At 45.7% G+C, this 23980-nt stretch overlaps 2 protein-coding genes across 2 annotated transcripts in view; one reads left to right on the top strand and one right to left on the bottom strand.

Annotated features, from left to right (window-relative positions):
• Nucleotides 1-1566: 1566 nt before the first annotated feature.
• On the bottom strand, nt 1567-20327 carry appl1 (adaptor protein, phosphotyrosine interaction, PH domain and leucine zipper containing 1). The gene is made up of 21 exons (XM_072439968.1): nt 20166-20327; nt 17515-17613; nt 16407-16466; nt 16236-16307; nt 15077-15164; nt 14974-15015; nt 14056-14114; nt 13828-13974; nt 12496-12578; nt 11112-11273; nt 10218-10406; nt 9592-9634; nt 9131-9187; nt 8966-9054; nt 7562-7800; nt 6123-6294; nt 5693-5729; nt 4324-4455; nt 3782-3832; nt 3614-3703; nt 1567-2207 (listed from the first exon to the last, which is right to left on the bottom strand). Exons 1-21 carry the CDS (start codon nt 20217-20219, stop codon nt 2058-2060), a joined length of 2115 nt encoding a protein of 704 aa, XP_072296069.1. The 5' UTR covers nt 20220-20327; the 3' UTR covers nt 1567-2057.
• Nucleotides 20328-22413: 2086 nt separating this feature from the next.
• The window catches only part of il17rd (interleukin 17 receptor D), a 39645-nt gene continuing 38078 nt past the window's right edge, over nt 22414-23980 (top strand). The window contains exon 1 of the mRNA XM_072439963.1: nt 22414-22582. Coding sequence (XP_072296064.1) covers nt 22457-22582 — 126 coding nt within the window. The 5' untranslated portion in view covers nt 22414-22456. The remainder of the gene's footprint in view (nt 22583-23980) is intronic.

A 23980-nucleotide genomic window follows, 5' to 3' on the forward strand; every position in this document is an offset into this window, starting at 1 on the left:
GTAAATCTGATGAAAGATCACTTTTGTGGCATTGCCTCGATCCCGTCGTCTGGTCTTTTTTCCTTCATCCACCACTCAGCCTTGGGTCTTCATCTGGGTCAGAATTGTGTCCTGGGCCCGATTCAGAGTTCCCCCTCTCAAACACGTCTCCATCACAGTCACCTGCATGGTCGTCGCCTGCGTGGTCGTCGCCTGCGTGGTCGTCGCCTGCGTGGACGTTGCCTGCGTGGACGTCGCCTGCGTGGACGCCGCCTGCGTGGACGCCGCCTGCATGGACGTCGCCTGCATGGTGTCGCCTGCGTGGACGTCGCCTGCATGGACGTCGCCTGCATGGTGTCGCCTGCATGGTGTCGCCTGCATGGACGTCGCCTGCATGGTGTCGCCTGCATGGTGTCGCCTGCATGGTGTCGCCTGCATGGTGTCGCCTGCATGGACGTCGCCTGCGTGGACGTCGCCTGCGTGGACGTCGCCTGCGTGGACGTCGCCTGCATGGTGTCGCCTGCGTGGACGTCGCCTGCATGGACGTCGCCTGCATGGACGTCGCCTGCATGGTGTCGCCTGCATGGTGTCGCCTGCATGGTGTCGCCTGCATGGACGTCGCCTGCATGGACGTCGCCTGCATGGACGTCGCCTGCATGGTGTCGCCTGCATGGTGTCGCCTGCATGGTGTCGCCTGCGTGGACGTCGCCTGCGTGGACGTTGCCTGCGTGGACGCCCCCTGCATGGACGCCGCCTGCATGGACGTCGCCTGCATGGACGTCGCCTGCATGGTGTCGCCTGCGTGGACGTCGCCTGCATGGACGTCGCCTGCATGGTGTCGCCTGCATGGTGTCGCCTGCATGGTGTCGCCTGCATGGTGTCGCCTGCATGGACGTCGCCTGCGTGGACGTTGCCTGCGTGGACGTCGCCTGCGTGGACGCCCCCTGCATGGACGCCGCCTGCATGGACGTCGCCTGCATGGTGTCGCCTGCGTGGACGTCGCCTGCATGGACGTCGCCTGCATGGTGTCGCCTGCATGGTGTCGCCTGCATGGTGTCGCCTGCATGGTGTCGCCTGCATGGACGTCGCCTGCATGGTGTCGCCTGCATGGTGTCGCCTGCATGGTGTCGCCTGCATGGACGTCACCTGCATGGTGTCGCCTGCATGGACGTCGCCTGCGTGGACGTCGCCTGCGTGGACGTCGCCTGCATGGACGTCGCCTGCATGGTGTCGCCTGCATGGACGTCGCCTGCATGGTGTCGCCTGCGTGGACGTCACCTGCATGGACGTCGCCTGCATGGTGTCGCCTGCATGGACGTCGCCTGCATGGACGTCGCCTGCATGGTGTCGCCTGCATGGACGTCGCCTGCATGGTGTCGCCTGCGTGGACGTCGCCTGCATGGACGTCGCCTGCATGGTGTCGCCTGCGTGGACGTCGCCTGCATGTGCAGCTCTAATTCTCTGGTCTTCTTACAGTCAATTAGCCGTCTGCTGCCCCCAGTGACAGAGCAGAGTATTACTCTGACGTTCACTTTATTACAGCAGACACTCGACAAAGAGTTATTATTTGCAAATTGGATAATTTCCCACAGGTTGAAAGTCACTGATATATATGATTGGCCAAGAGAGCGCCCCCTGTTTTAGACAAAGCAATAGCATCGCCATGGAAACAAGCAAGCCATAATATAAATAAACACCTCACAGGAAGTCAGAATTCTCATTCCCTAACTTCCTGTGAGGCAGAAATGGGCTTCATAATGTTTTCATCCAAAACTGATAAAACTACAAAGAGACACTTGTCCTCTTGGTTCACTTAGACTTCCCACAGAAAACCACTTCCTGTTTGTACACCCTTATTTAGGCACCGGGGTGGGAGTTAATGGCTCTTGGCCAATCAAAACTTCTAAATACTCCAGTATGGACCTCAAGATAAATCTTGAACAAAATGACAGTATAAAAAGCGGCGTCTTTAGATAAAAGTCTGTGCCATGTTTTCCTGTCGCCTCCAGAGCCACAGGGTTTGTTTGTTTTAGTCTGTTTGTCCCGGGGCAGCCCAGACGAGAGGAGTCACCCTTTATCTATGCATCAGACTCCTGCTTTGGCTCCTCCTCCTGAGCCCCCTCGCCATTCTCTGATTGGCCCAGAACCAGGAAGTGTCCGTCTGAGGAGGAGGGCGTGGTGGAGGCGCGGCTGGAGGCTGCGATGAGACGACTCTGCTCCTCCAGGTCCTGAACGTCACACAAGAGGAACAGAATAAGGTTTTACAGGAAAAAAACAATAAATGCTCTGAAATCTGGCAACAAACTTCAAAAAGGTAAAAAGTGCAGTGTGTAACTTTTCTGGTGGAATGTGCCCTGGAAAGGTGAACGCTTTGCCTGGAATCAACGGCGTAGGGGTTTGAGCGCCGACACGCATCACTCTTCTTACGGTACCTTCTCTTTCTCTCCCGTTTAGAGACCTGCACTTTGTCTTTCCCTGAAGCCAATCCTCTGAGCGCTTAGTTGAGATTTACCCCTCTTTTATCTGGTGCAGGGAGCAAGCTGTGGGCTGTAAAATAAATACCACTGCACAGCTTCTGGTGTGAACGACGGACGGTTTCACAGAGATGTAAAGCGGTAAATATGACAAACTACAGGTAAAACTTGTTCTCACAAAAGACAAGCATGTATCGTCTTTTATTAATATTATATTCAACTTATGTTTCTAGTGTTTCTTACTCACTCACTGTGAGCAGGGACCTCTCCACCGGGGGCCATTCTAGGCCTTTTGTTGCTGCTGGTGTTTCCGCAAAGGGCCAGTTTTATAGAGACGAGCACCACCACCAGAAAAGTGACACAGTGCACCTTTAAAATGAGAACCTTGCATGATAAAACATAATACTGCCGATGCTTCAGTCAGATACAGCTGGAGGTTAGTTAAAACTGATGGAGTCACAATGCAGACAGTGAAACGTGACCACGACCCTCGCGCTGCCGTTATCGATCGCTGATTAGACTTGTGGTGAGTGAATCTGCAGAATGTAGAACGAGGTACAAATCTGCTCAGTTTGACGTGTTTGATGGAGGTGTTTGTCTCTGCTCCTTCTGCGGGCGGAGGAGGAGAGGAGGAGAGGAGGAGAGGAGGAGAGGAGGAGAGGAGGAGCAGCAACATCAAAAGAGGGAGTTTAATGTCACGTTGAACTATGTGGAAACGGAGCAGAAAACGGGGGGAAGACGGGTGCAGTGTGCAGCAGCGTGGAGGTCAAATGTCATAAGTCAAAGCCTCTGACGCTCATGCCCCACACCTATTTGGAATGTGTCGCTTCAGGCTCCGCCCCAGAGTTCTCCGCTGCCTATTAAATGGACCCTTTTCCCCATTCACAAGATATAAAGCCGGCCACAGTGTCGCGAGTTCAATTCCCGATCCTCCCTTCTCTCTCATCCCCCATTTCCCTCTGTACTTTTCGTCAGTAAAGCCACAAAATCTTAATTCATTCTTAATTCATTCAGGGGAGAGACACTTGGCTGTGTGTTTCAGAATGATCGGGTTCAGCCACAGTCGCCTTAAGAAAAAGAGAACAAATACTGACTCTACTCTTTGTCTGACAGAGGGACATTCTACGCTCATGAAAGCATCTGTGAAAGTTGAATCGGACCTTCTCGATCTGCCTCTGTTTGCTCAGCTCCTCCTGCTGTTTCTCTTTGGCCTTGTGCTCCTCCTTCTTCTTCTCAACCGTCTTTCGATCCTGGACAAAAAACACCGGATAAATTCAATCTCGTCGCATTTTTTATTCAAACGTTGTATAATGTTAGCGGCAGCTCACCATTTCTGAGTGGAAGGCGATCTGCTTGGCCAGCCCAATACTGTCACAAATCTGAAACAGGAGGTTAGAAAAGGAGAATATCATGTAAGATAGACGAACCTTTCAACCATAATAACGGTTCTCCCTCTTTGCCCCTTGATTCTGCACAAATACACAATGTTTCTCAGATCCTTTTTTGACAGACGGACCACGTATGTCCCTGATTGGCTAATCCACCTGTCAATCACACCTATCTAATATCGATCTGTATAAAAACACATGAAATATTCTTTGCATTATTATATCATTTGGTTGCAGCAGCTGAGAAACATTTTTCAAACTGGAATTCAATGAATCAGTTGCTACAATTGAGCTGTTTATGATCAATATTGCAGTTTAAAATGAACAAAATATAAAAAATTATTATCAGAGATGGACTGATCTATTGGGCCAATATTTGTACTTTTTAATCCATCATCGGAAAATGAAGAAACGCATCACAGTCGTATACAAAATAACAAAGTACGAGTGGTAGTAGTAGAATATAAGCTTCCTTTTCAAACCTTTTCTCCATCGTTGTTGGACTCAAAGATGTAGCAGATGGAGCGTGCGTCTTTGTTGGTCTGTAGTACGAATCCGAACAGACGCTTGTTGTCCTGATGAGACTGACACTGCAGCACCGCCGGCAACAGGAACTGAGCAGAAAGAGTCAATACACAGGAGTCTTTGACATTGAGCTCTGCAGGTGATCAAGTTTGAATCGACTCCAGATCAATCCATTTGTTTTATTCCGCTTATCTGGGGACTTTGCGCGTGTCCTAAGGAGGAGGCGCCCGTCCTAAGGAAAAGGTGCGTGTCCTACAGAGACGCGCGTCCTCTGTGTGGTTAGCATCTGGCTAATTTACAAGGATACATTAGTGTGGCCTTCACTGCCTTGAACTGGTGCATTTACCCATAATGCACCATGAGTATTTTGAGAGCACGGATCTGTATTTCTTTTGAAAAAGACTTAAGGTTTAAACAAAATATGCCAACTACACTATTATATTCATTTTGTGTTTTTATTAAGACCCTCCTCAAAATAAAAAATATAATTAAATAATTCAAATTGAATAACACATCCCCCTCCTCAGAAAGACCACCTCATTATGATAATATATGCGAGCCCCTCAGAGTAGTACTCGAGTACACACTTTGGTTTGAAGTGTGTGACTGTGGAGCTGCTGCTCGTGGCTCTGAAGACTGTTCCAGCCGTCGTTTTGGGCTGAGGAAGGACACTTGCCTTGGATTGGAAGGAACTGACTTTGGAGGAACCGACTTCAGAGACAAGGCACTTAGGCTTTGGGAAACACCCTTAGTGTGTCCAGTGTGTCCAGTGAGTCCAGTGAGTCCAGTGAGTCCAGTGTGTCCAGTGTGTCCAGTGTGTCCAGTGTGTCCAGTGTGTCCAGTGAGTCCAGTGAGTCCAGTGTGTCCAGTGTGTCCAGTGTGTCCAGTGTGTCCAGTGAGTCCAGTGAGTCCAGTGAGTCCAGTGTGTCCAGTGTGTCCAGTGAGTTCAGTGTGTCCAGTGTGTCCAGTGTGTCCAGTGTGTCCAGTGAGTCCAGTGAGTCCAGTGTGTCCAGTGTGTCCAGTGAGTCCAGTGTGTCCAGTGAGTCCAGTGAGTCCAGTGAGTCCAGTGTGTCCAGTGAGTCCAGTGAGTCCAGTGAGTCCAGTGTGTCCAGTGTGTCCAGTGAGTCCAGTGAGTCCAGTGTGTCCAGTGAGTCCAGTGTGTCCAGTGTGTCCAGTGAGTTCAGTGAGTCCAGTGTGTCCAGTGTGTCCAGTGTGTCCAGTGAGTCCAGTGAGTCCAGTGTGTCCAGTGTGTCCAGTGTGTCCAGTGTGTCCAGTGTGTCCAGTGTGTCCTCACAACTGTCTGATTCATTTACAATGAAAACTCACCCTGAGTCGAGTCACTTGAGTTTGGGGATCTATGAGTCTGCGATAGAAAAAAAACACATATTTATTAGTGGTGTTGGCTGCTATGAAACATGGTGCATATTAATACTGATGATGTTTGTTTTAGAGACGTGCAAAAGTAGAACAAGGAGTATATCGTCTATAAATAAACTTCAAGAGTAATCTCCCAGACCAGAGCAGACTGTCCAGCAGTTATTCTATTTTTGTGTGCATTTCTCTCCTGCATATTTCATGACCTTCAGGACTTTAGCTCCCTCCACTCTTCATGTTTCTGTTCATTTAATGTATGACTATCTCACCATCAGATTCAGTCATTTACATTAAGTGTGCCTCATATGCACATGTGCGGCTGCGTGGACGTTTGGAGTCCAGCCCTAGTGTGTCGTGTCCCGTCTGTGGCAGGAGGACGTACTTGAGGCAGTCGCAGGTGACGAGCAGGTGAGACTCGGTCATCCTGAAGATGTTGTGAATGGCTCGAGCGGCGAGGATCTGCCTCATGGTCTCAGAGATGACGTCTGCAGAGTCCGTCCTCACCTCCATCGAGCCCAAGAACCGGACGATGAAGAGCTGGTGCAGGATCGAGTCTGGACACAAGACGAGGCTCAGGCTCGTGTAGAGGCGGAGCTTGTGTAGAGGCGGTGCTAGTGTAGAGGTGGAGCTTGTGTAGAGGCGGTGCTAGTGTAGAGGCGGTGCTAGTGTAGAGGCGGTGCTTATGTAGAGGCGGAGCTTGTGTAGAGGCGGTGCTAGTGTGGAGGCGGTGCTCGTGTAGAGGCAGTGCTAGTGTGGAGGTGGTGCTCGTGTAGAGGCGGAGCTTGTGTAGAGGCGGTGCTAGTGTAGAGGCGGTGCTAGTGTAGAGGCGGTGCTAGTGTAGAGGCGGTGCTTATGTAGAGGCGGAGCTTGTGTAGAGGCGGTGCTCGTGTAGAGGCGGTGCTAGTGTGGAGGCGGTGCTCGTGTAGAGGCAGTGCTAGTGTGGAGGTGGTGCTCGTGTAGAGGCGGTGCTAGTGTGGAGGCGGTGCTCGTGTAGAGGCGGTGCTAGTGTAGAGGCGGTGCTCGTGTGGAGGCGGTGCTCGTGTAGAGGCGGTGCTAGTGTGGAGGCGGTGCTCGTGTAGAGGCGGTGCTAGTGTGGAGGCGGTGCTCGTGTAGAGGCGGTGCTCGTGTAGAGGCGGTGCTAGTGTGGAGGCGGTGCTCGTGTAGAGGCGGTGCTAGTGTGGAGGCGGTGCTCGTGTAGAGGCGGTGCTCGTGTAGAGGCGGTGCTCGTGTGGAGGCGGTGCTCGTGTGGAGGCGGTGCTCGTGTGGAGGCGGTGCTCGTGTGGAGGCGGTGCTCGTGTGGAGGCGGTGCTCGTGTGGAGGCGGTGCTCGTGTAGAGGCGGTGCTCGTGTGGAGGCGGTGCTCGTGTGGAGGCGGTGCTCGTGTAGAGGCGGTGCTCGTGTGGAGGCGGTGCTCGTGTGGAGGCGGTGCTCGTGTGGAGGCGGTGCTCGTGTGGAGGCGGTGCTCGTGTGGAGGCGGTGCTCGTGTAGAGGCGGTGCTCGTGTAGAGGCGGTGCTCGTGTGGAGGCGGTGCTCGTGTGGAGGCGGTGCTAGTGTGGAGGCGGTGCTCGTGTAGAGGCGGTGCTCGTGTGGAGGCGGTGCTCGTGTGGAGGCGGTGCTCGTGTGGAGGCGGTGCTCGTGTAGAGGCGGTGCTCGTGTAGAGGCGGTGCTCGTGTGGAGGCGGTGCTCGTGTAGAGGCGGTGCTCGTGTGGAGGCGGTGCTCGTGTGGAGGCGGTGCTCGTGTGGAGGCGGTGCTTGTGTTGTCTCTATGGACAGTTTATGAACTATAAACTTAAACTGTGGTTTACATTCCAGAGTCCAGTACCTTCACTGTCCTCGCTGGCCTCGTCTCCAGACTCTCCAAACGGGTTGCTCCTCCTCCCGGTCCCGCTCTGAGCCGAGGTCCGCTGCGGTCCTCCACCCTCCTCCGTTACCGGGGAGATGATATCAAACTGGATGGGCGTGTCCGGGGCGACCAGAGCGTCCAATGAGAGCACAGAGAGAGCTGAAGATGGCTCCGACCCCACAGAGCTGATGCTGCTGGCCCGAGCAGGGCGGCCTTTACTGCAAAACATGAGGAGGACAGTGAGACGGCTGTAAATGCTGACCTCAAGGGCAGAATGTGACAGAATGCCTTTAGCTACAAAGTGTACAAAGGTGCATTTGTGACAAATGTACAGCTCACTTCTTTTTTATTTTTTAAATTTATTTAATATGGACATAGCATAACCAGATGCAATGTTTTAAGTGTTATAGCAGAATATGCAAATTTTCAACACCTGTCCATAGGGCCAATTTAGAGTTGCAAATTTGACATGTCTTTGGACATGCAGGTGTTTGAAACACAGCAGACTTTTATAATACTTACAGTATTATAGTGTAAATTATAATTTATTGCTAATTTAAGCCCCTTTACTGTATATTATTAAATGACCAGTTAGAGACACTGGTCAGAAGTAAATGAGACCACAATGTGCTCAGCTCAGAGCAAATCTCCCCAGGCACAAGATATCTTCACTTACACTCAGATATCAGCCAGTGTAGCTGAGATCTGAGATCGATCCGCAAACCTCATGGCCTCGTGCTGTTACCTGGGCCTCGTGCTCTGTTACCTGGGCCTCGCGCTCTGTTACCTGGGCCTCGTGCTGTTACCTGGGCCTCGTGCTGTTACCTGGGCCTCGCGCTCTGTTACCTGGGCCTCGTGCTCTGTTACCTGGGCCTCGTGCTCTGTTACCTGGGCCTCGTGCTCTGTTACCTGGGCCTCGTGCTCTGTTACCTGGGCCTCGTGCTCTGTTACCTGGGCCTCGTGCTCTGTTACCTGGGCCTCGTGCTCTGTTACCTGGGCCTCGCGCTCTGTTACCTGGGCCTCGTGCTGTTACCTGGGCCTCGTGCTGTTACCTGGGCCTCGCGCTCTGTTACCTGGGCCTCGTGCTCTGTTACCTGGGCCTCGTGCTCTGTTACCTGGGCCTCGTGCTCTGTTACCTGGGCCTCGTGCTCTGTTACCTGGGCCTCGTGCTCTGTTACCTGGGCCTCGTGCTCTGTTACCTGGGCCTCGTGCTCTGTTACCTGGGCCTCGTGCTCTGTTACCTGGGCCTCGTGCCTCGTGCTCTGTTACCTGGGCCTCGTGCTGTTACCTGGGCCTCGTGCTGTTACCTGGGCCTTGTGCTGTTACCTGGGCCTTGTGCTGTTACCTGGGCCTCGTGCTGTTACCTGGGCCTCGTGCTGTTACCTGGGCCTCATGCTCTCGTGTCGCTGCTGAAATGATGGAGACGGAGTCACAGCCTCCAGAGCCGTTTGGTTCACTCGCGCCGCCAGCTCCTTCAAACACACAGAAACAACTCTAAACACATTTGCCTTCGTCTGCTTCTATCAATGACTCAAGTGAGACACGGACCTCTGCATTCTCACTCAGGTAAATCATCCTGGAGATGTTGTTGATGGTGGAGATCCACTGCAAAAGACACATAAAAGATTTGTTTTTGATGCTCAGAGCGAGAAGACTTACTACACACGATCCATCAAACTAGAGTGAATGATACAACTCCAGGCTTGTTTTTGATGAACAATGTTCTAACATGATTAAAAACTCAAAATAGTCCAGTTTGCATAATATTTGTTATTTGAAAGAAGTGAAATATAGCAAATGTAAAAAGTTCAAACGTTTAATATACCAACATTTGAACATTAAAAGCTTAAAGAGTATATAGGAATTAAGATATAGTTAATTATAATTAAGACATAATTTGTGAGAGCCATTTCCATGGAGCTGAATGGTAAAATCAAATTATAAGACATACAGACTTGAATCAAAATCAAAAGCAACCAATGTAATGAGGACCGGGACGACTCCATTACCTCCTCACAGTCCTTTCTGCTCTCCGCTTGCAACGTCACCGCTCTGAAAGAAAACAACCAATAACTATAGCAGAACTAAACCGGGACTACACACGCTCTAAGAAAGGTCTAAACTAGGACTAAACCAGGGCTAAACACAACCAAGGAGCGAGAAGTCCCAAAGACTAAATCTACTGCTTAGAATCTTCACCTCACGGTCTTCAAGAGAGTGGTTTGTGGCTTTAAGATGAAGACGTACTTCAGTGTGTTTTTTATGCTAGCATGAGAGAAGCTAAATACAACGCCAGGTGTGTTTTTGGTGTGGGAACAATGTCAGAACATAAAAGCTAACCAGTCCTTTACAGTGCATATGACAGGTTCATGTTTGTCCAATTATCATTTTGTATGGGGAAATAGAACCTGTGGTAAATATTTATTTTATACCAAGCTGCAGTTTTTGAAGAAACATTTTCAAACGCATCTGCTGCTAATGCCTAACCAGGAAGTGCAATTATCACCGAACTGAAAACATAGGCAATCTATTCATGTTCACTGCACTGTAAAGATCTGTCCAATCTGTCACAACTAGAATAGACGAGGACCAAGAACAGAACCGCGCCCGGACTAAACCTGAACAAAAACCTCACTTCTTCCCGTCGAAGGCTGTGACCTGGAGGCAGAAGCGCCGGTCGTCAGAGTCCACCGCCATCACCGAGCAGTTGTCCAGGTCCATGACGAGGCCCCCGGCGACCTCGCCTCGGCCCTGCTGCATCAGGTTCCCGCCCTGAGTGAAGAAGTACTGCCGCTCCCACGACGACGACACCAGCCCCGTTTTACTGCGACAAAGAGACAAACGGTGTGTGCCCAAGCGCTCACAGCAAGGATGCAGGTGTTCAAGGCGTTCGATTTTGACTGATTCATGCAAGTTTGTGCGATCCTGCGTATTCTCCTGCAACTGAGGCTCGAGTGGTCAGAAATTCCTGTTCTCACCTACCCCCTATCCCCGCCCACATCCCTATACTTAGTCGTGACGCAGAGGGATACGTGTGAGGATCGAATGGCCTGTTTATGGCCCCATTATAGATTAACATTTAGGTTTATGATCAAGAAAATGTAAAAATGACGATCTACTTTTGTTACAGTTCAATACGAAGTACCTGAAAAACAGAACTAGTTAATTTCCCTGATTGTTGTTGTTGTTGTTGCATATAATAAAGTCCAGCACAGATGTATTGTAAAAGCATCTTTGTTGATGAAAATGAGCCCAAAGCGCTTTTTCTGCATCGAAATAAGAGAGGGTTTTATTCTCAGAGAAGCAGGAAGTGCGTCGTTAGCTTTACCCAGGACGAGCGCAGACTCGTGCAAGGTGCTAACGAACTCATCACGGTGAATATTTATGCCGCTGGGAACGCATCAGGAAAGTGTTCTATACATGTAATGAGCTGTAAAGAGTTTAAGATGAACTCGTGGTGTTTTTCTGGTTTCACGACGCCTTCTTGTGTGAACAGTAAATGCCGGCACCCGTGAGGAGGCGGACTTACTTGCGTATGAAGAGGTAGCCCTGTTTCTGGGTGAGGTTGCGGCTCAAGGGGGAGTGGGCGGGGTCTGGGTCACACGGCGCGTACAGCGGGTCACATGATCTCTCCATCTCCTGTATGGTCTGCTGCATCTGCCCCACCTCCTCCTCCATCTCTCTGCGCACGCTGCGGAGACGGAGTAAGTCACGGGGACATTATGCATGACAAACATATTTAGCAGTGGAGAGACACAGTGGAGAGACACAGTTTAGAGACGCAGTGGAGAGACGCAGTTGAGAGACGCAGTTGAGAGACGCAGTGGAGAGACGCAGTGGAGAGACGCAGTGGAGAGACGCAGTGGAGAGACGCAGTGGAGAGACGCAGTGGAGAGACGCAGTTAAGACACAGTGGAGAGACGCAGTTAAGACACAGTGGAGAGACGCAGTTAAGACACAGTGGAGAGACGCAGTTAAGACGCAGTGGAGAGACGCAGTTGAGAGACGCAGTGGAGAGACGCAGTGGAGAGACGCAGTGGAGAGACGCAGTGGAGAGACGCAGTGGAGAGACGCAGTGGAGAGACGCAGTGGAGAGACGCAGTGGAGAGACGCAGTTGAGAGACGCAGTTGAGAGACGCAGTTGAGAGACGCAGTTGAGAGACGTAGTTAAGACACAGTAGAGAGACGCAGTTAAGACACAGTGGAGAGACGCAGTTGAGAGACGCAGTTAAGAAGCAGAAGAGAGACGCAGTGTAGAGACGCAGTTTAGACACAGTTGAGAGACGCAGTTGAGAGACGCAGTGGAGAGACGCAGTTTAGAGACGCAGTTAAGACACAGTTGAGAGACGCAGTTGAGAGACGCAGTTGAGAGACGCAGTTGAGACACACTGGAGAGACGCAGTTAAGACACAGTGGAGGGACGCAGTTGAGAAAAGTCAAATATGTGTCGTTTAGCTATAAATCTGGGACACAAAACTCCTGCAGTGAAAAAAACAGATGGATTATTTTTGGAACGACTTTTGGCACCAGGGAAAACGCCATCACAGAGACATTTATGACGCAGAATAAGCCAAATCTGGAGGACGGGCCCCAAGTACTTCAAACGTGTGACAAACGGGACCAAAATGAGGGACGTTTCAATGTTTCCGCCCATTTGTTTCCTCTTTCTGCGCGCTGAGCAGTGAAGGCGTTCTGGTTAAAACTTTCACACATTACGGTTCGTTGCGGGACCTTTTATAACAAATAACTATGATACTGAACAGATGTTGCCAGCAGAGGGCTTAGCAATTCGCACTCTGCTGGATCTGGTGCCCCGAGGAGAGTAGCCGTTCAAATAAGGCCAACAACAATAGCCGCTTGCTCTTAAAAATGTCCAAAGTGGTAAACGGTCTCTCTCTTTCTTTCGCTCTTACTTTTGGACACTGGCTCCGATCGTTCCCAGGAAGTCCTCCCACTGCTGTGTGAGGTTTTCCGAGCCCAGCTTAAAGAAACTGATCTGCACAAACAAAACAAAGAGGTTTAAGTTTCATAAAAGACTGAAAAGCAGAGGAACAACTGTGACGAAGACGGAGACGAAGAAGAACCGGTTTCTCTCTGGGCTTTCAAAGGGGTGCGAGGAGATCAGTGTCGTCAGGACGCTCGAGTTTCACACACTTTGATACTGAGGAAAAGGCTCGAAGACATTTAGAAATATATTCAGGAAAGGTCAAAATGTTCCCTATTTATTGATCTCTATACAACTTACTCGAGTATCTAGTTTCGACACTCGTTTTAGTATCAATATCTGACTCTCTGATACTTTTGACAACGCTCAAGGAGATAAACACCATCTTCAGCAGTCGGATGTATCAAGTTAGTCTTTGTTTAGGCCCAATTTGAACCTGATTTCTGTTCAGATTTGTCGCTGGTTTTGACCTTTGTGCATTTAAAACAAACCCTATTCCTTTTGTCCATATTTAATAAGGGCGTGTTCTGTTAAAGCCCTACACTAAAATGATACTGCGATGCCGTGAATGTTCCACAGTTTTATGGCATTACACTTTGTCCAGCTCCACGGAGACAAACGTGTGACGCCACTCGGCCGAGGTCAGGTCTGTGGAGAGGCCGCTCGCAGTACGAAAGCATTTTTTTTATCGGGAGAGAGACAAAAACACGTCCGGCGTCACAGTGCTCATCTGCAGCACTTGAGAAGGGTTTTTAATGACTTTATTCTTATTTCTAGTCAGTGTAGGTCTTATTGTCGAGTTCGGCAGCCCTATGTTTACGAATACGAGCGGAACAACTGGAATAAGGTGAAAAGACACGTCAAGAGCCTTAATTAGCCTTCATAAAGCACAAACAAACACATGATTAAGCTTTAGTTACTACTTAGTGAAGAGGTTAGAGTTAGGTTATATAATAATACAACATCGGGGACAAGGGGCGGAGTTAAAGGGGGAGGGACGGAGGTTTGAAGGAGAGGGCGGGGCTGAAGATAAACTATTTGTTCATTATGATACGAGTCTTAAGTTGTTTTGTCACGGCCATTAAAAGGTGTAGTTATAATAAATCAGCATTACACTTTCTAACCAAAATAACACCGTAAATAAGTTTGTTTTGCTTCGTTGCAGAAAGAACTACACAGTCCCTTTCATACCTAAATTGTTCGGAATACGACAATTCGCACCGAGGAAAAAAAAAAAAAAAAGATTTACACAACTCGGTAATATTCCCCCGGACCTGGCGGTGGCGCTGGCGTGCGTTACCTGCGCCTGCATGTATCCCAGCAGGGGCTCGAGCAGCGCCGTCTTCTTCTTGTACTGCAGCGTGTTCAGGGAGCAGAAGTAGTGCATCATGGTCTGGTGCTGCTTTTTACGAGCCGTGTACACGTCCTCCACCGCCTCGGCGCGCGCCTGAACGCACCGCGGTCAAACCAGGGTCAGGGGGGGATAACAGCTGTTGTTATTTACATGCTATAGAGATGTGGGCGTCACCTTATCGTTGTCTCTCCTCTTGGACAAACGACTGTATCGGTTTATGGCCATGTCGTGGTCTGGAATGTCACACAAATCAATACAAAAATAATTTACGTTATTAGAGTCACAAACAAAACGAAAATATAAATGTACCCCACCCTCCACCTCACGTTCACACACAGAAAAACTCTATTCAAAAACTAAAACAACATTGATACATCTAAAGGAGAAAACAAAAAACTAGTATTTCAATGTCTTATAGTAGGCCACATATTTACTTTAAATTTGTATTTTTTTTTTTTACTGAATGTATTATTATTATTATTATTATTATTATTATTATTATTATTATTATTATTATTAGTACTACTAATTAATTACTATGATTTAATTATTTGTATTGTTGTATTGATATATGTATTATATTATCCATTGTTTTATCTATACATTTTTATTTGACATTTTAGTTTCTCGTTTTTTGTTTATATTTCATTTTAGTTTCAGCTTATAGTATTGATGATTTTTTTTTATAGAATTACCATTTTAATTATTGTCATAATTATTTATAATAGTGTATTTATATATAGCTACAATTTTACTTATTATACATTTTCCGGACTATAAGTTGCACCGTTTTTCATAGTTTTGGCCAGGGTGCGACTTATACTTATATTTATACTTTCATACTCCAGCGCAACTTATATACGTTTTATTCTTTTCTATTATGCCTTTTTTGGCTGGTGCAACTTATACTCCGGTGCGACTTATAGTCCAGAAAATATGGTACATGCATTCCAAATAGAAAATTATAACCCAAGTTCAGTATTTAGTATTAAAGTTCCAACCGTTCTAGAATCTCTTTTTAGTTTTTTTTCTACACTTTACGATGACAAAACAATCTGGTTTAATTGCGAGTGTTTCTAAAGAAAGACTCACCGTCGCTGGAAATCTGGAAAACCTCCTTCAGCGTGAGGATTTCTGCAGAGACAGTCGGCATTATAAAAGAACAGTAATGAGACGTTTCACTTCAGACTTTCACCTTTGAGGTCTCGCTCTTTGAACTGCGTTACGGGAAACATCATGGCGTCGGCGAGTTGGGTCGACAAAACGGCGTGACACGAACTCAGCTGCAAACACCAACAACAACAAGTCCCAAAGGTTTAAAGGAAAGGAAGAGTCAGTTCAAAATACTGTCTATTTTCTTAAATGTATATTCAGTTGTTTTTTTTAATCCAACTTTTTATTAAGAGAGAAAAGACTCAAATATGAACGAAGCAAGAACCGCACTCATAACTGCCATAACTGCCTTTTTTAATCAAATGTTTGTGATCATCAATATCATGAATGTCAATCATTTTTAGATTAGATAGCAATTTAAAAATAAAGAAAAGGTTTGAGTGCCTCGAAGCTGAATAAATGCACTGTAATAATAATAAAAAATCAATTACGAGATAATAAACCAGTGACGGTGTAGTAACAGTGTTGTAAAAAGTTAGTCTATGTGATTTGTTTGGTGTAAACTTTGTCAGCACTGGCTCTTCACCGGTGAGACTAAACAATCTTAAAATGTATTGTTTGTATTTGGAAGGTTTTGTTTCCCTATTAGTTCTCCTACACATGCGTTCGCGGTGACGTCCGGGACTTCCCCATGGCGGCCATTTTAAAAGGGGCACTTGATATACTAGCAACCACCACGACTGCATCCTATTCTACGGCATAATGAGCTACGAATACTTTGATTCTTTAGACGATAACGGCAAACTAAGGTACACGACAAAGCTTTCATTCCTTGGTCCGACAACAGAGCGATGTCCTGACAGAACGCAGGTATTTGGCATTTTGGCCTCATATATCCTGCATTTCGTATGCAGTAGACGTGTTGTTGTGCCCCTTGCGGACTCGGCTGCTACTGTACAAGTTCCCGGATGTGCGAACGCATGTATGAAAGACAATAGAACAATGGTGTACGTCATGTTGTATCATACGCTTTAGAAGTCACCATGACGGCAGAAGCAAAACAAACCCTGCGACTGTTTCATTAAAAAGGTGTTTTATGCTACAATCTATGCTACAATAACGAGGCTACGAGAACGACGATGTGCATTTCTGTTTGTAGAGGTCTAAACAGAACTGCAGGAGGGGTTCAGATGTTAACGATTAAGGGTTTATTTGACTAAACACCAGAGAGTCGTCCTCACCTCGTCTATGACTTTAGCGAACTGCTGCAGAGTGGAGCTCATCACCTCGTCGTCGCCCCCTAGTGGAAACCGCTGTACAGGAGGAAGTTAGTACGTGAAAAGAGAAAGAGCAGCGCTTCACAGAACGTGTGTGTGTGTGTGTGTGTGTGTGTGTGTGTGTGCGTTTTCCACCTGTTTGTCGTACTCTTTGAGCAGTCTGGACGTCAGGTGAGTAGCTGCACTGAGCTCATTCTGAAAAAACACAACATTTAAGACGTCATACAACGTAACAAACAAGTAACCTCCACCGTACTGTACTTTATTTACACTGTATTATGCTGTATTTTGCATTATCCAGGCGTTGTGGACGACTTTTGCGCTGGTACTTCGCATTTAGTAGTATTTTCAACTGCGATTTTTTATTCTATAATAATAATAATAAGACGGCGCGGTTAAAAGCTCGTCATTGCTTTTGTGCCATTAAAAACAATTGAGATAAAAACATCACGTGGTTTTACTGCCAGATGACGGACTGTGGACATCTAAAAAAAAACAAAATGACTGAATCTTAACTAAAAATCTGATTAATTGCACAGCTCTAGTTTTGCATTTGCCTGTGCCCGATTTAAATGATTGCACTCAAGATAAATGCTCTTTACGTCAAGCATCGTACGGTAAATGCGGCTAAAGAAGAACACATTTGAGACCAATATATAACCCATGCATTTTACACCGCAACTAATTAACGTGTATTATTAATGAGATGTCAAGAGTATTCTGATAATCGATAAACGTGATGATTCAGGTCACAATATAATCCCGCCCCGCAACACAACAAAATCTTTACAAAAAAAGGTTTAAAAATTACTTAATCACTGCCAGGTACTGAAAAGCTGTAGACGTTTGTATCTGAATAGCGCCACCTTTGGTCAGACTGTGTTAAAAGTAACTCTAGTAAAGCTCAAATGAGGAAATGGTCAAATCAAACTTTCACTCAGGCAATACTTTAAATTTTATGTAGATTATTTCAATATGAGGACGATTTAACTGTGCAATAATGTGACAACTGCAATGAGTGGAGTGTGCAATGATGGGCTTGTGCCCAGATTTACAAAATCAAAAGTTGAGGAATAGTAATTAGTGTTAGAGAAAGAAAATTTAAGATTTCACTGTTGTTTGGTCATGAGCTCAGTAAGCGTGTATAACCATCTCGAGTTCAAAGTAAAACCAGTTCCTGACTCATGGTTCAAAGGCAGACAGGCCCTTTGAACGTGGCGTGTCGAGGCTTGTTGCTGGGCACCTGAGCGTCGTAGATCCGGTGCATGGCCTGGTAAAGCTGAGAGCAGTAGTTGGAGATGGCGGCAGTGTCCTCCTCAAAGACACCCAGCAGAGAACGAGTCTGAGGACACAGAAGCACAGGTAAAGATCCATGACACGGTTCAAGCACAGCAGTACGGGTCAAATGAGTACCTTTAGTTTGGCATCTCATGTTTTAGAACTAAAAATATATTGTTTATAACATTGTAACATTTGGATCTCTGCTGTGCTTTGGCACCATCTACTGGTTGCAAAGGGAATTACACAGAGTTTAATTTCTCCGCATGTGAAGATGGTCTCTCTCTTCCTGGTCTCAGCACGCAGTTGTACTGATCGTGATTAGACGGGAGAAATCCACAAGACGAGTTTGGTCATAATTTATGGAAATGTTGATATTCTTTACGGTCTCTGTGTAACACGCCCTCAAAAAAGGCTTAATTTCCTGTTTTTTCAAGGACAAGTCATGCCTATTGGAAATGATCTACGGAGCTCATATTTCACTCACTAATGCGTTTTTATGATCTGATTGGAAATAAATACCTATGTAACAAATTTACTCTATAGCGTCCCCTACCCATTGTGTGAAAAACTCAACATTGTCTGATTTGTTTGAAACTCATGGTTTATATTCTCCTCAAGACGCCATTAAAAAAAGTGCATTACAGATATTGTGTATTCTTCACTATTGGCCAGCAGCAGCGCAATTAATGCCTTCACTTCCTCTTTTATTTTTATGGGACATTTCCTCTCGCGCTGCGGTCTTAGCATTAGCGTTAACGGCGAGTCTCTGTTGCTAGGTGACGGCGGTACAAGGAGGAGGGGGTATAGTGTCTTATTCTTTAGACTTTAGCCTAAAGAATAAAGTCAAAGAGAATGCAGTGTCAGGGCGATCGCGATCAAAAGGCGGTCGCACGGGTGGCGAGAGCCATCACCGCAGCTAGCGCAGCTTTGATTTTTGTGTTGTAAATGTCAAAATAACTTATTTTATCTTCTTGAAGCTGGTCACATACAGTAGAAAATGAATAGTTTATCAATAATGGTGAATAATCATATAATTGTGATGTTTCTGCTCAGAATAATTGTTACATCCATAGTGACAGTAACGTTTACAGGGTGTTGGCTGCATCTTTAAGCATATAATAGAAAATATAGAGGCTAAAATGTCTTCTCGTCTTGACTGTAACTTGAAACTTGTGAAAAAGTTCTCGGAGAGTGCAATACAGGATGTTGTGAGGAAGAAAGAATGATGCCACCGCTTTTATGGAGTAAGACTATCAAATTGAGTTACGAGACAATCAGTGTTTTTTACTTTCAAAAGTGTTCTTTCCGTCACTGTAATCGACTAATATACTATACTATACTAATATCCAAATATACTAAATATGCTGTTCTCAAGCGCTTAAGAATTTCCTTTTGCACACATGTTACATACAGATCACTGAACTAAAATACAATTATTTGAGTTATTGTCAGAATGTTGTTTATATCGAAACTTAAAACATTGCAACATGTCCTTTACATTAGTGTTGCCGCAATACTAACGTTCCAAACTATATTTCGGAACACTCGATACCAATTTTAATACCACGAAGATTAGAAATGCTCTTTTTTTTGGACAATTGAATGTAATTTTTAACACAAAATAATAGTAGTTTGAACATCAGTTCTGATAAAGATCATTCTAAAACTAATCAGGAAGAGTCCCGTATATGTGACGTATTCCGTATCAAGTATTGCTCAAATGAGTATCAAGTATCGGTATAAAATTCACATACTTATGCCTGGGGAGGGATGCTCCAATGTAGATTTTATTTAGTTTGAGAGCCAATACCAATATTTGCCAATGCCGATATTTAGATTTCAAAACTCACAGCGAGGACGACCACAAATGTACGATTGTGAAAATATGCAGACATCATTATTATTATTTTGCTTAATTGCTCTTCTAACCATCTGTTTAAAAAGACCAGAGCTGATGCACTGAGGACAAACTGGGAATGTCACTGGGACAGAGACTGGGAATGTCACTGGGACAGAGACTGGGAATGTCACTGGGACAGAGACTGGGACAGCGTAGGAAAAGTACTGGGGACAAAAGCATCAGCTACACTCATTTCGAGCTCATATTTCTGTGCGTTTTGGACTGGAAATCTGATGACTTCACCATTGTATTAAACTATGTCCTCACGCCAACTTGTGTCAAAACAACCCAGCCACGCCCACCGAGAGATGATGCCAAAGCTGTGTTTCTGAGTTCGTAAAAGCCCACGACATCTTCACTTTGTTTTGTTTGTTGATGGAGTGGCACCGAGTTGAGTCACATCTGTATCCGTATTCACCACCAAAACACAGGTCGCTTCTGTGGAGCGGAGTGCTAGCAGGAGGCTAAGGAGCTCCCGGGCTAGTCTGTGTACTTGATCACCTGATAAATCACAAGTTAAATCCTCATATTTGCACCTAATCGCGGGATAATCTGGGGGAAATCCTGCTTTAGAACGTGGAGGCTAACGGCAGAGAGAGAGGCGATTAGCCGTTAGCACTGTAGCTACAAAGACAGTTAGCTGACAGCTAGCCTGGCCATTGAAAGAGGCTGTGTTTAGCGTGCTAGCAGCAGCTTCCAGCCGCCTCACTCACCTGCGGACTGTCCTCCAGAGTCTCCTCTATTGGCAGCTTCTCGATCCCGGGCATGGCAGCGGACGCACGGCGCAAATGCACGGATAAAACCTCGGCGAAATCGGACCGACAACTCCCAAAAATCACAACACCCAAAACAGAGCCGCCCGCACTTGATGTCCCGCCCACAAACCCTGAGCTGATTGGCTAGTATACTTTTCACTCGATCTGATTGGCTGTCTGTTTAAAGAGAAGAGGTGCCATATTGGCTCTAACCAGGATGGCTTCTATGTTTACGGAAGCTATTGAAAAGAACCAAAATGGCGGCTGCGCAGAACTAGTATCCGGGTTTTTTGTGTGACGTCGGCAAAAGAAACCTGTTGCTCCAGAAAAAAAAAAAGAAAAAAAAATACATGATCCATTTAATTCCTCCTCTATATTCAATTATTTTAGTTGCAGACATGCAAGCAGACCAGCAACATCTTTTTATACAATAATAATAACGTTTACAATTAAATATCAGTAACACAGTAAAGATAAAACACAATAAAATACCTATATATTTTTTCAATTAAATAAACTTGATACAGGCATTATAACTCAACATAAGCAGAGTTAGTTCTATTATTGTGAGTTTATAATGTAGAAAACATTTGAGTGTAAACACGTTAGCGTACTCCCACACCTGTACGGGTGATCGGGCGATTCAGATGGATGTTTTACTTGGATTTAACTGCAGCCCCTTCTGGACTATGCAGCCATCTCCCCAGGTCTGACTCTTTTTTCAACTGTTCATTCAGTTTATAAATATTTTTTACTATTAAACTTTTGTAAAACATTTTTTTTCTTTTACATTTCTGCCTTTATAACTTTTATTGCACAGATATGAACCCACTGCAGCATATACATTATGAAAGTTCAGGTTGAGGGTACAGTGAAAGGAGAGGTTTTAATAACAAAGGTTATAATCAAAGGTCCCAGAGGGTTTAGGGAGAAGTGGTGTTTTCTAATACTCTTTACTCTTACTTGAGTGGTTTCTTGGTTTTCTACTTTGTATTTTACTTGAGTAAAGTGTTTGGCAGCTCTACCCAGCTCTGCTCAATTTGGAGTAAAATATATGCTGCAGGAAAAGTACTCTGAGAAGTACTCAAGTAAATGTAGACTGGGGCAAATATTTGATCAAAAAAGTGAAAGTGGATTTGTGCTTTTAGGGTCTGCACTGATGTGATCTTTGTTTCCATGAATAATCTCCAGAAAAGCATTTTTCAAACTCCATCCAAGTCGTGGGAGGCCCAGGGACTCTCAGACTTCCCCCACCCCAGACACTTCCTCAAACTCCATTCCCAGGCTAGCAGAGAGACATCGTCACTCCAGCCTGTCCTGGGTCTTCTCCGTGGCCTCTTCCCGGTGGGACTTGCCCAAAACACCTCCCCCGGGAGGCGCCCAGGAGGCATCCAGCTGGAAGAGCAGCGACTCCACTCCGAGCTCCTCCTGTGTGACTGAGATCCTCATCCAAGTAAAAAAAAATAGTATGCAATCTTTATAATGTGGTAATAACATAGCTGAACATGTAATAATAAGAATAACTTTCTTGTAAAGACAAATGAAACTGGTCAGAGTCACAGCTCAGAGAAGAGCAGCTGAAAGTCACACAGATAATCCCCCTTTACAAAACAAAACATCACCCAATTCTCTTAATAAAGTTCACATATTAGTGAGTGGATTTTTCTAGTGAGATGGAGTAAAATTGTTAGACGCTCCATTTAATTGTACTTCATTATACTTCTATGAAAATTATGATGATTGTGTTTCTTGAAACTTACAAAATACGGTCTTTTATCAATAATCACATTGAGTTCAGCTTTTTAAACGACTGATAACTATGCTGCGTTTGAACTCAATCCGCGGCACAAAGATGGAATGAACAGACCAATAAAACTAGCTCATTGGTGTAAACAGTTTACATTTCTGTTGTCTTCAGTTTCAGAGACAGAGGCTGGAGTGAAGAGAATGTGATCACGTGCCACGCCCCCCCCCTAAAGGCCCACGCAACTTTCTATTTCACGAGGGGCTTCTTTTTGTGAATGGGAACAGCCATAAAAGCCCCCCCCCCCTCTCTCTCTCTCTCAAACACACTTCTCCTCCTCCTCCTCCTCCTCCTCCTCCTCCTCCTCCTCCTCCACACATCAGCGCCTCCTCCGCTCACTCCAGGCCGCCCACAGTGACTCTCCGACGCGCCGCGGTCCGAGCGAAGCCCCGCCGAACAGAAGAAGCACCGACGCACGGGACGGGACGGGACGGGAGGAGCAGGAATGGCGTCGTGTTCGCGTCTCCTCCGCGGCGTTCTCCTGCTCTGCCTCTGCGCTCATGGGAATACCACTCCGGGAAACAAGAAGAACAACAACAACAACAACAGCCCGGACAGATGCGCACTCAAGGTAAGAGCCGCAAATTGCGCACTTCTTTCTCCCCGCGGGACGCACGCAGACCGCCGCGGGACGCACGCAGACCGCATCAAAGTCTTACCAAAACTTCGTGAGTGTTTTCAGGTTATTTGAGTTATTGTGCAGCTTTTGGAGACTTTGAGCGCGTTTGTAGTAGTTTCTCTTGTGTTTGTTGTCAAATCGGAGCGTCGTTTTTCCTCAAACTTGACGCAAAAGTTGGAGTTTTCACGCGTCACCTTCACCTGTGCGACTCACTGGGACGCAACAGACATTTTTAATTTAGTTCGAGCTGAACATTTTTAGATCTTCACGGTTTAAAAATGATATTACATTACATGTGTAATGTCATATGTATGATAAATGAGAGGTTCTGTCTATAGGAGTATTTGTTTATAAGAGTTTTTGTTTATAAGAGTTTTTGTTTATAAGAGTTCTTCTATTAAGAGTGTTTTTCAAACTTCCTATAAGTGATCTGTCCTTTTCCTCTGTATCTACCTGCGTTGCAACAACGAAATTTCCCCATGTGTGGACAATAAAGGAATATCTTATCTTATCTTATTTTCATTGTTAAAGCAGCAGAACCATATATTATGTTATAGACAATTCAACACAATATTATATCTTTTGAGTAGAAAAAGTCCTCAAAATGTTGCATCAAACAGAAAGGAATAAGAGGTAAAATAGTCTTTATTACAAGTTGAATATGAATTTGCTTATTTGCTTTTCTGATGAAGTTATATGTACTAATGTTGCTTTTATTGAGCGGCAACAATAAGACGGAAAAACTGAGACAAATCGACTAGTCTGTGATCAGTTTTGACCATTTTTCTAAATTATTAATTGTACAGACTCTGAACCACATGCCACAAGACAATTTATCACAAAACCGGCAGCGTCGATGAATCACAACTAACAAAACGATAAAATAATGAAGACTTTTTAGCAATATCAGTCTTAACGTTTTCATAAATATTCTGAATAGAAGCCGTCGGTCTGCGTGTTTTTACCTCAATCTGGGTGAAATGCGTTAAAAAAACAACATTTACAGCAGAAATATTGGTTTTGAAAGTTAAAATTGAACTGTAATCTTGTAAACGGAGGACGATATTAAGTAGATAAAACTGTCTAATGCAAGAAATATAACATAAAAATGGCATGTTGGAAACGGGCGACATTCTGAGCCTTTTGTTTTGCAGCAAATAAACTGAAACTGAATGAACTGTTTTGTGGTGACGGAGCAACAACTCACGAGATTTGTGGTTTTTGTTTGGTGTTTTCAGGGATTTTATTGAAGATTCATATTTCGTGGCCATTTGTTTAAAGAGTTTTACGGCACTTTTAAAACGTGTGGCACTTTGACAGATGGAACATTCTGGAACAAGTGTCGAAGAA

The sequence above is a fragment of the Eucyclogobius newberryi genome, unplaced genomic scaffold, assembly GCF_026437365.1.
Source record: "Eucyclogobius newberryi isolate DKJ021-1_F unplaced genomic scaffold, fEucNew1.0.hap1 SCAF_11, whole genome shotgun sequence".
NCBI lineage: Eukaryota > Metazoa > Chordata > Actinopteri > Gobiiformes > Gobiidae > Eucyclogobius > Eucyclogobius newberryi.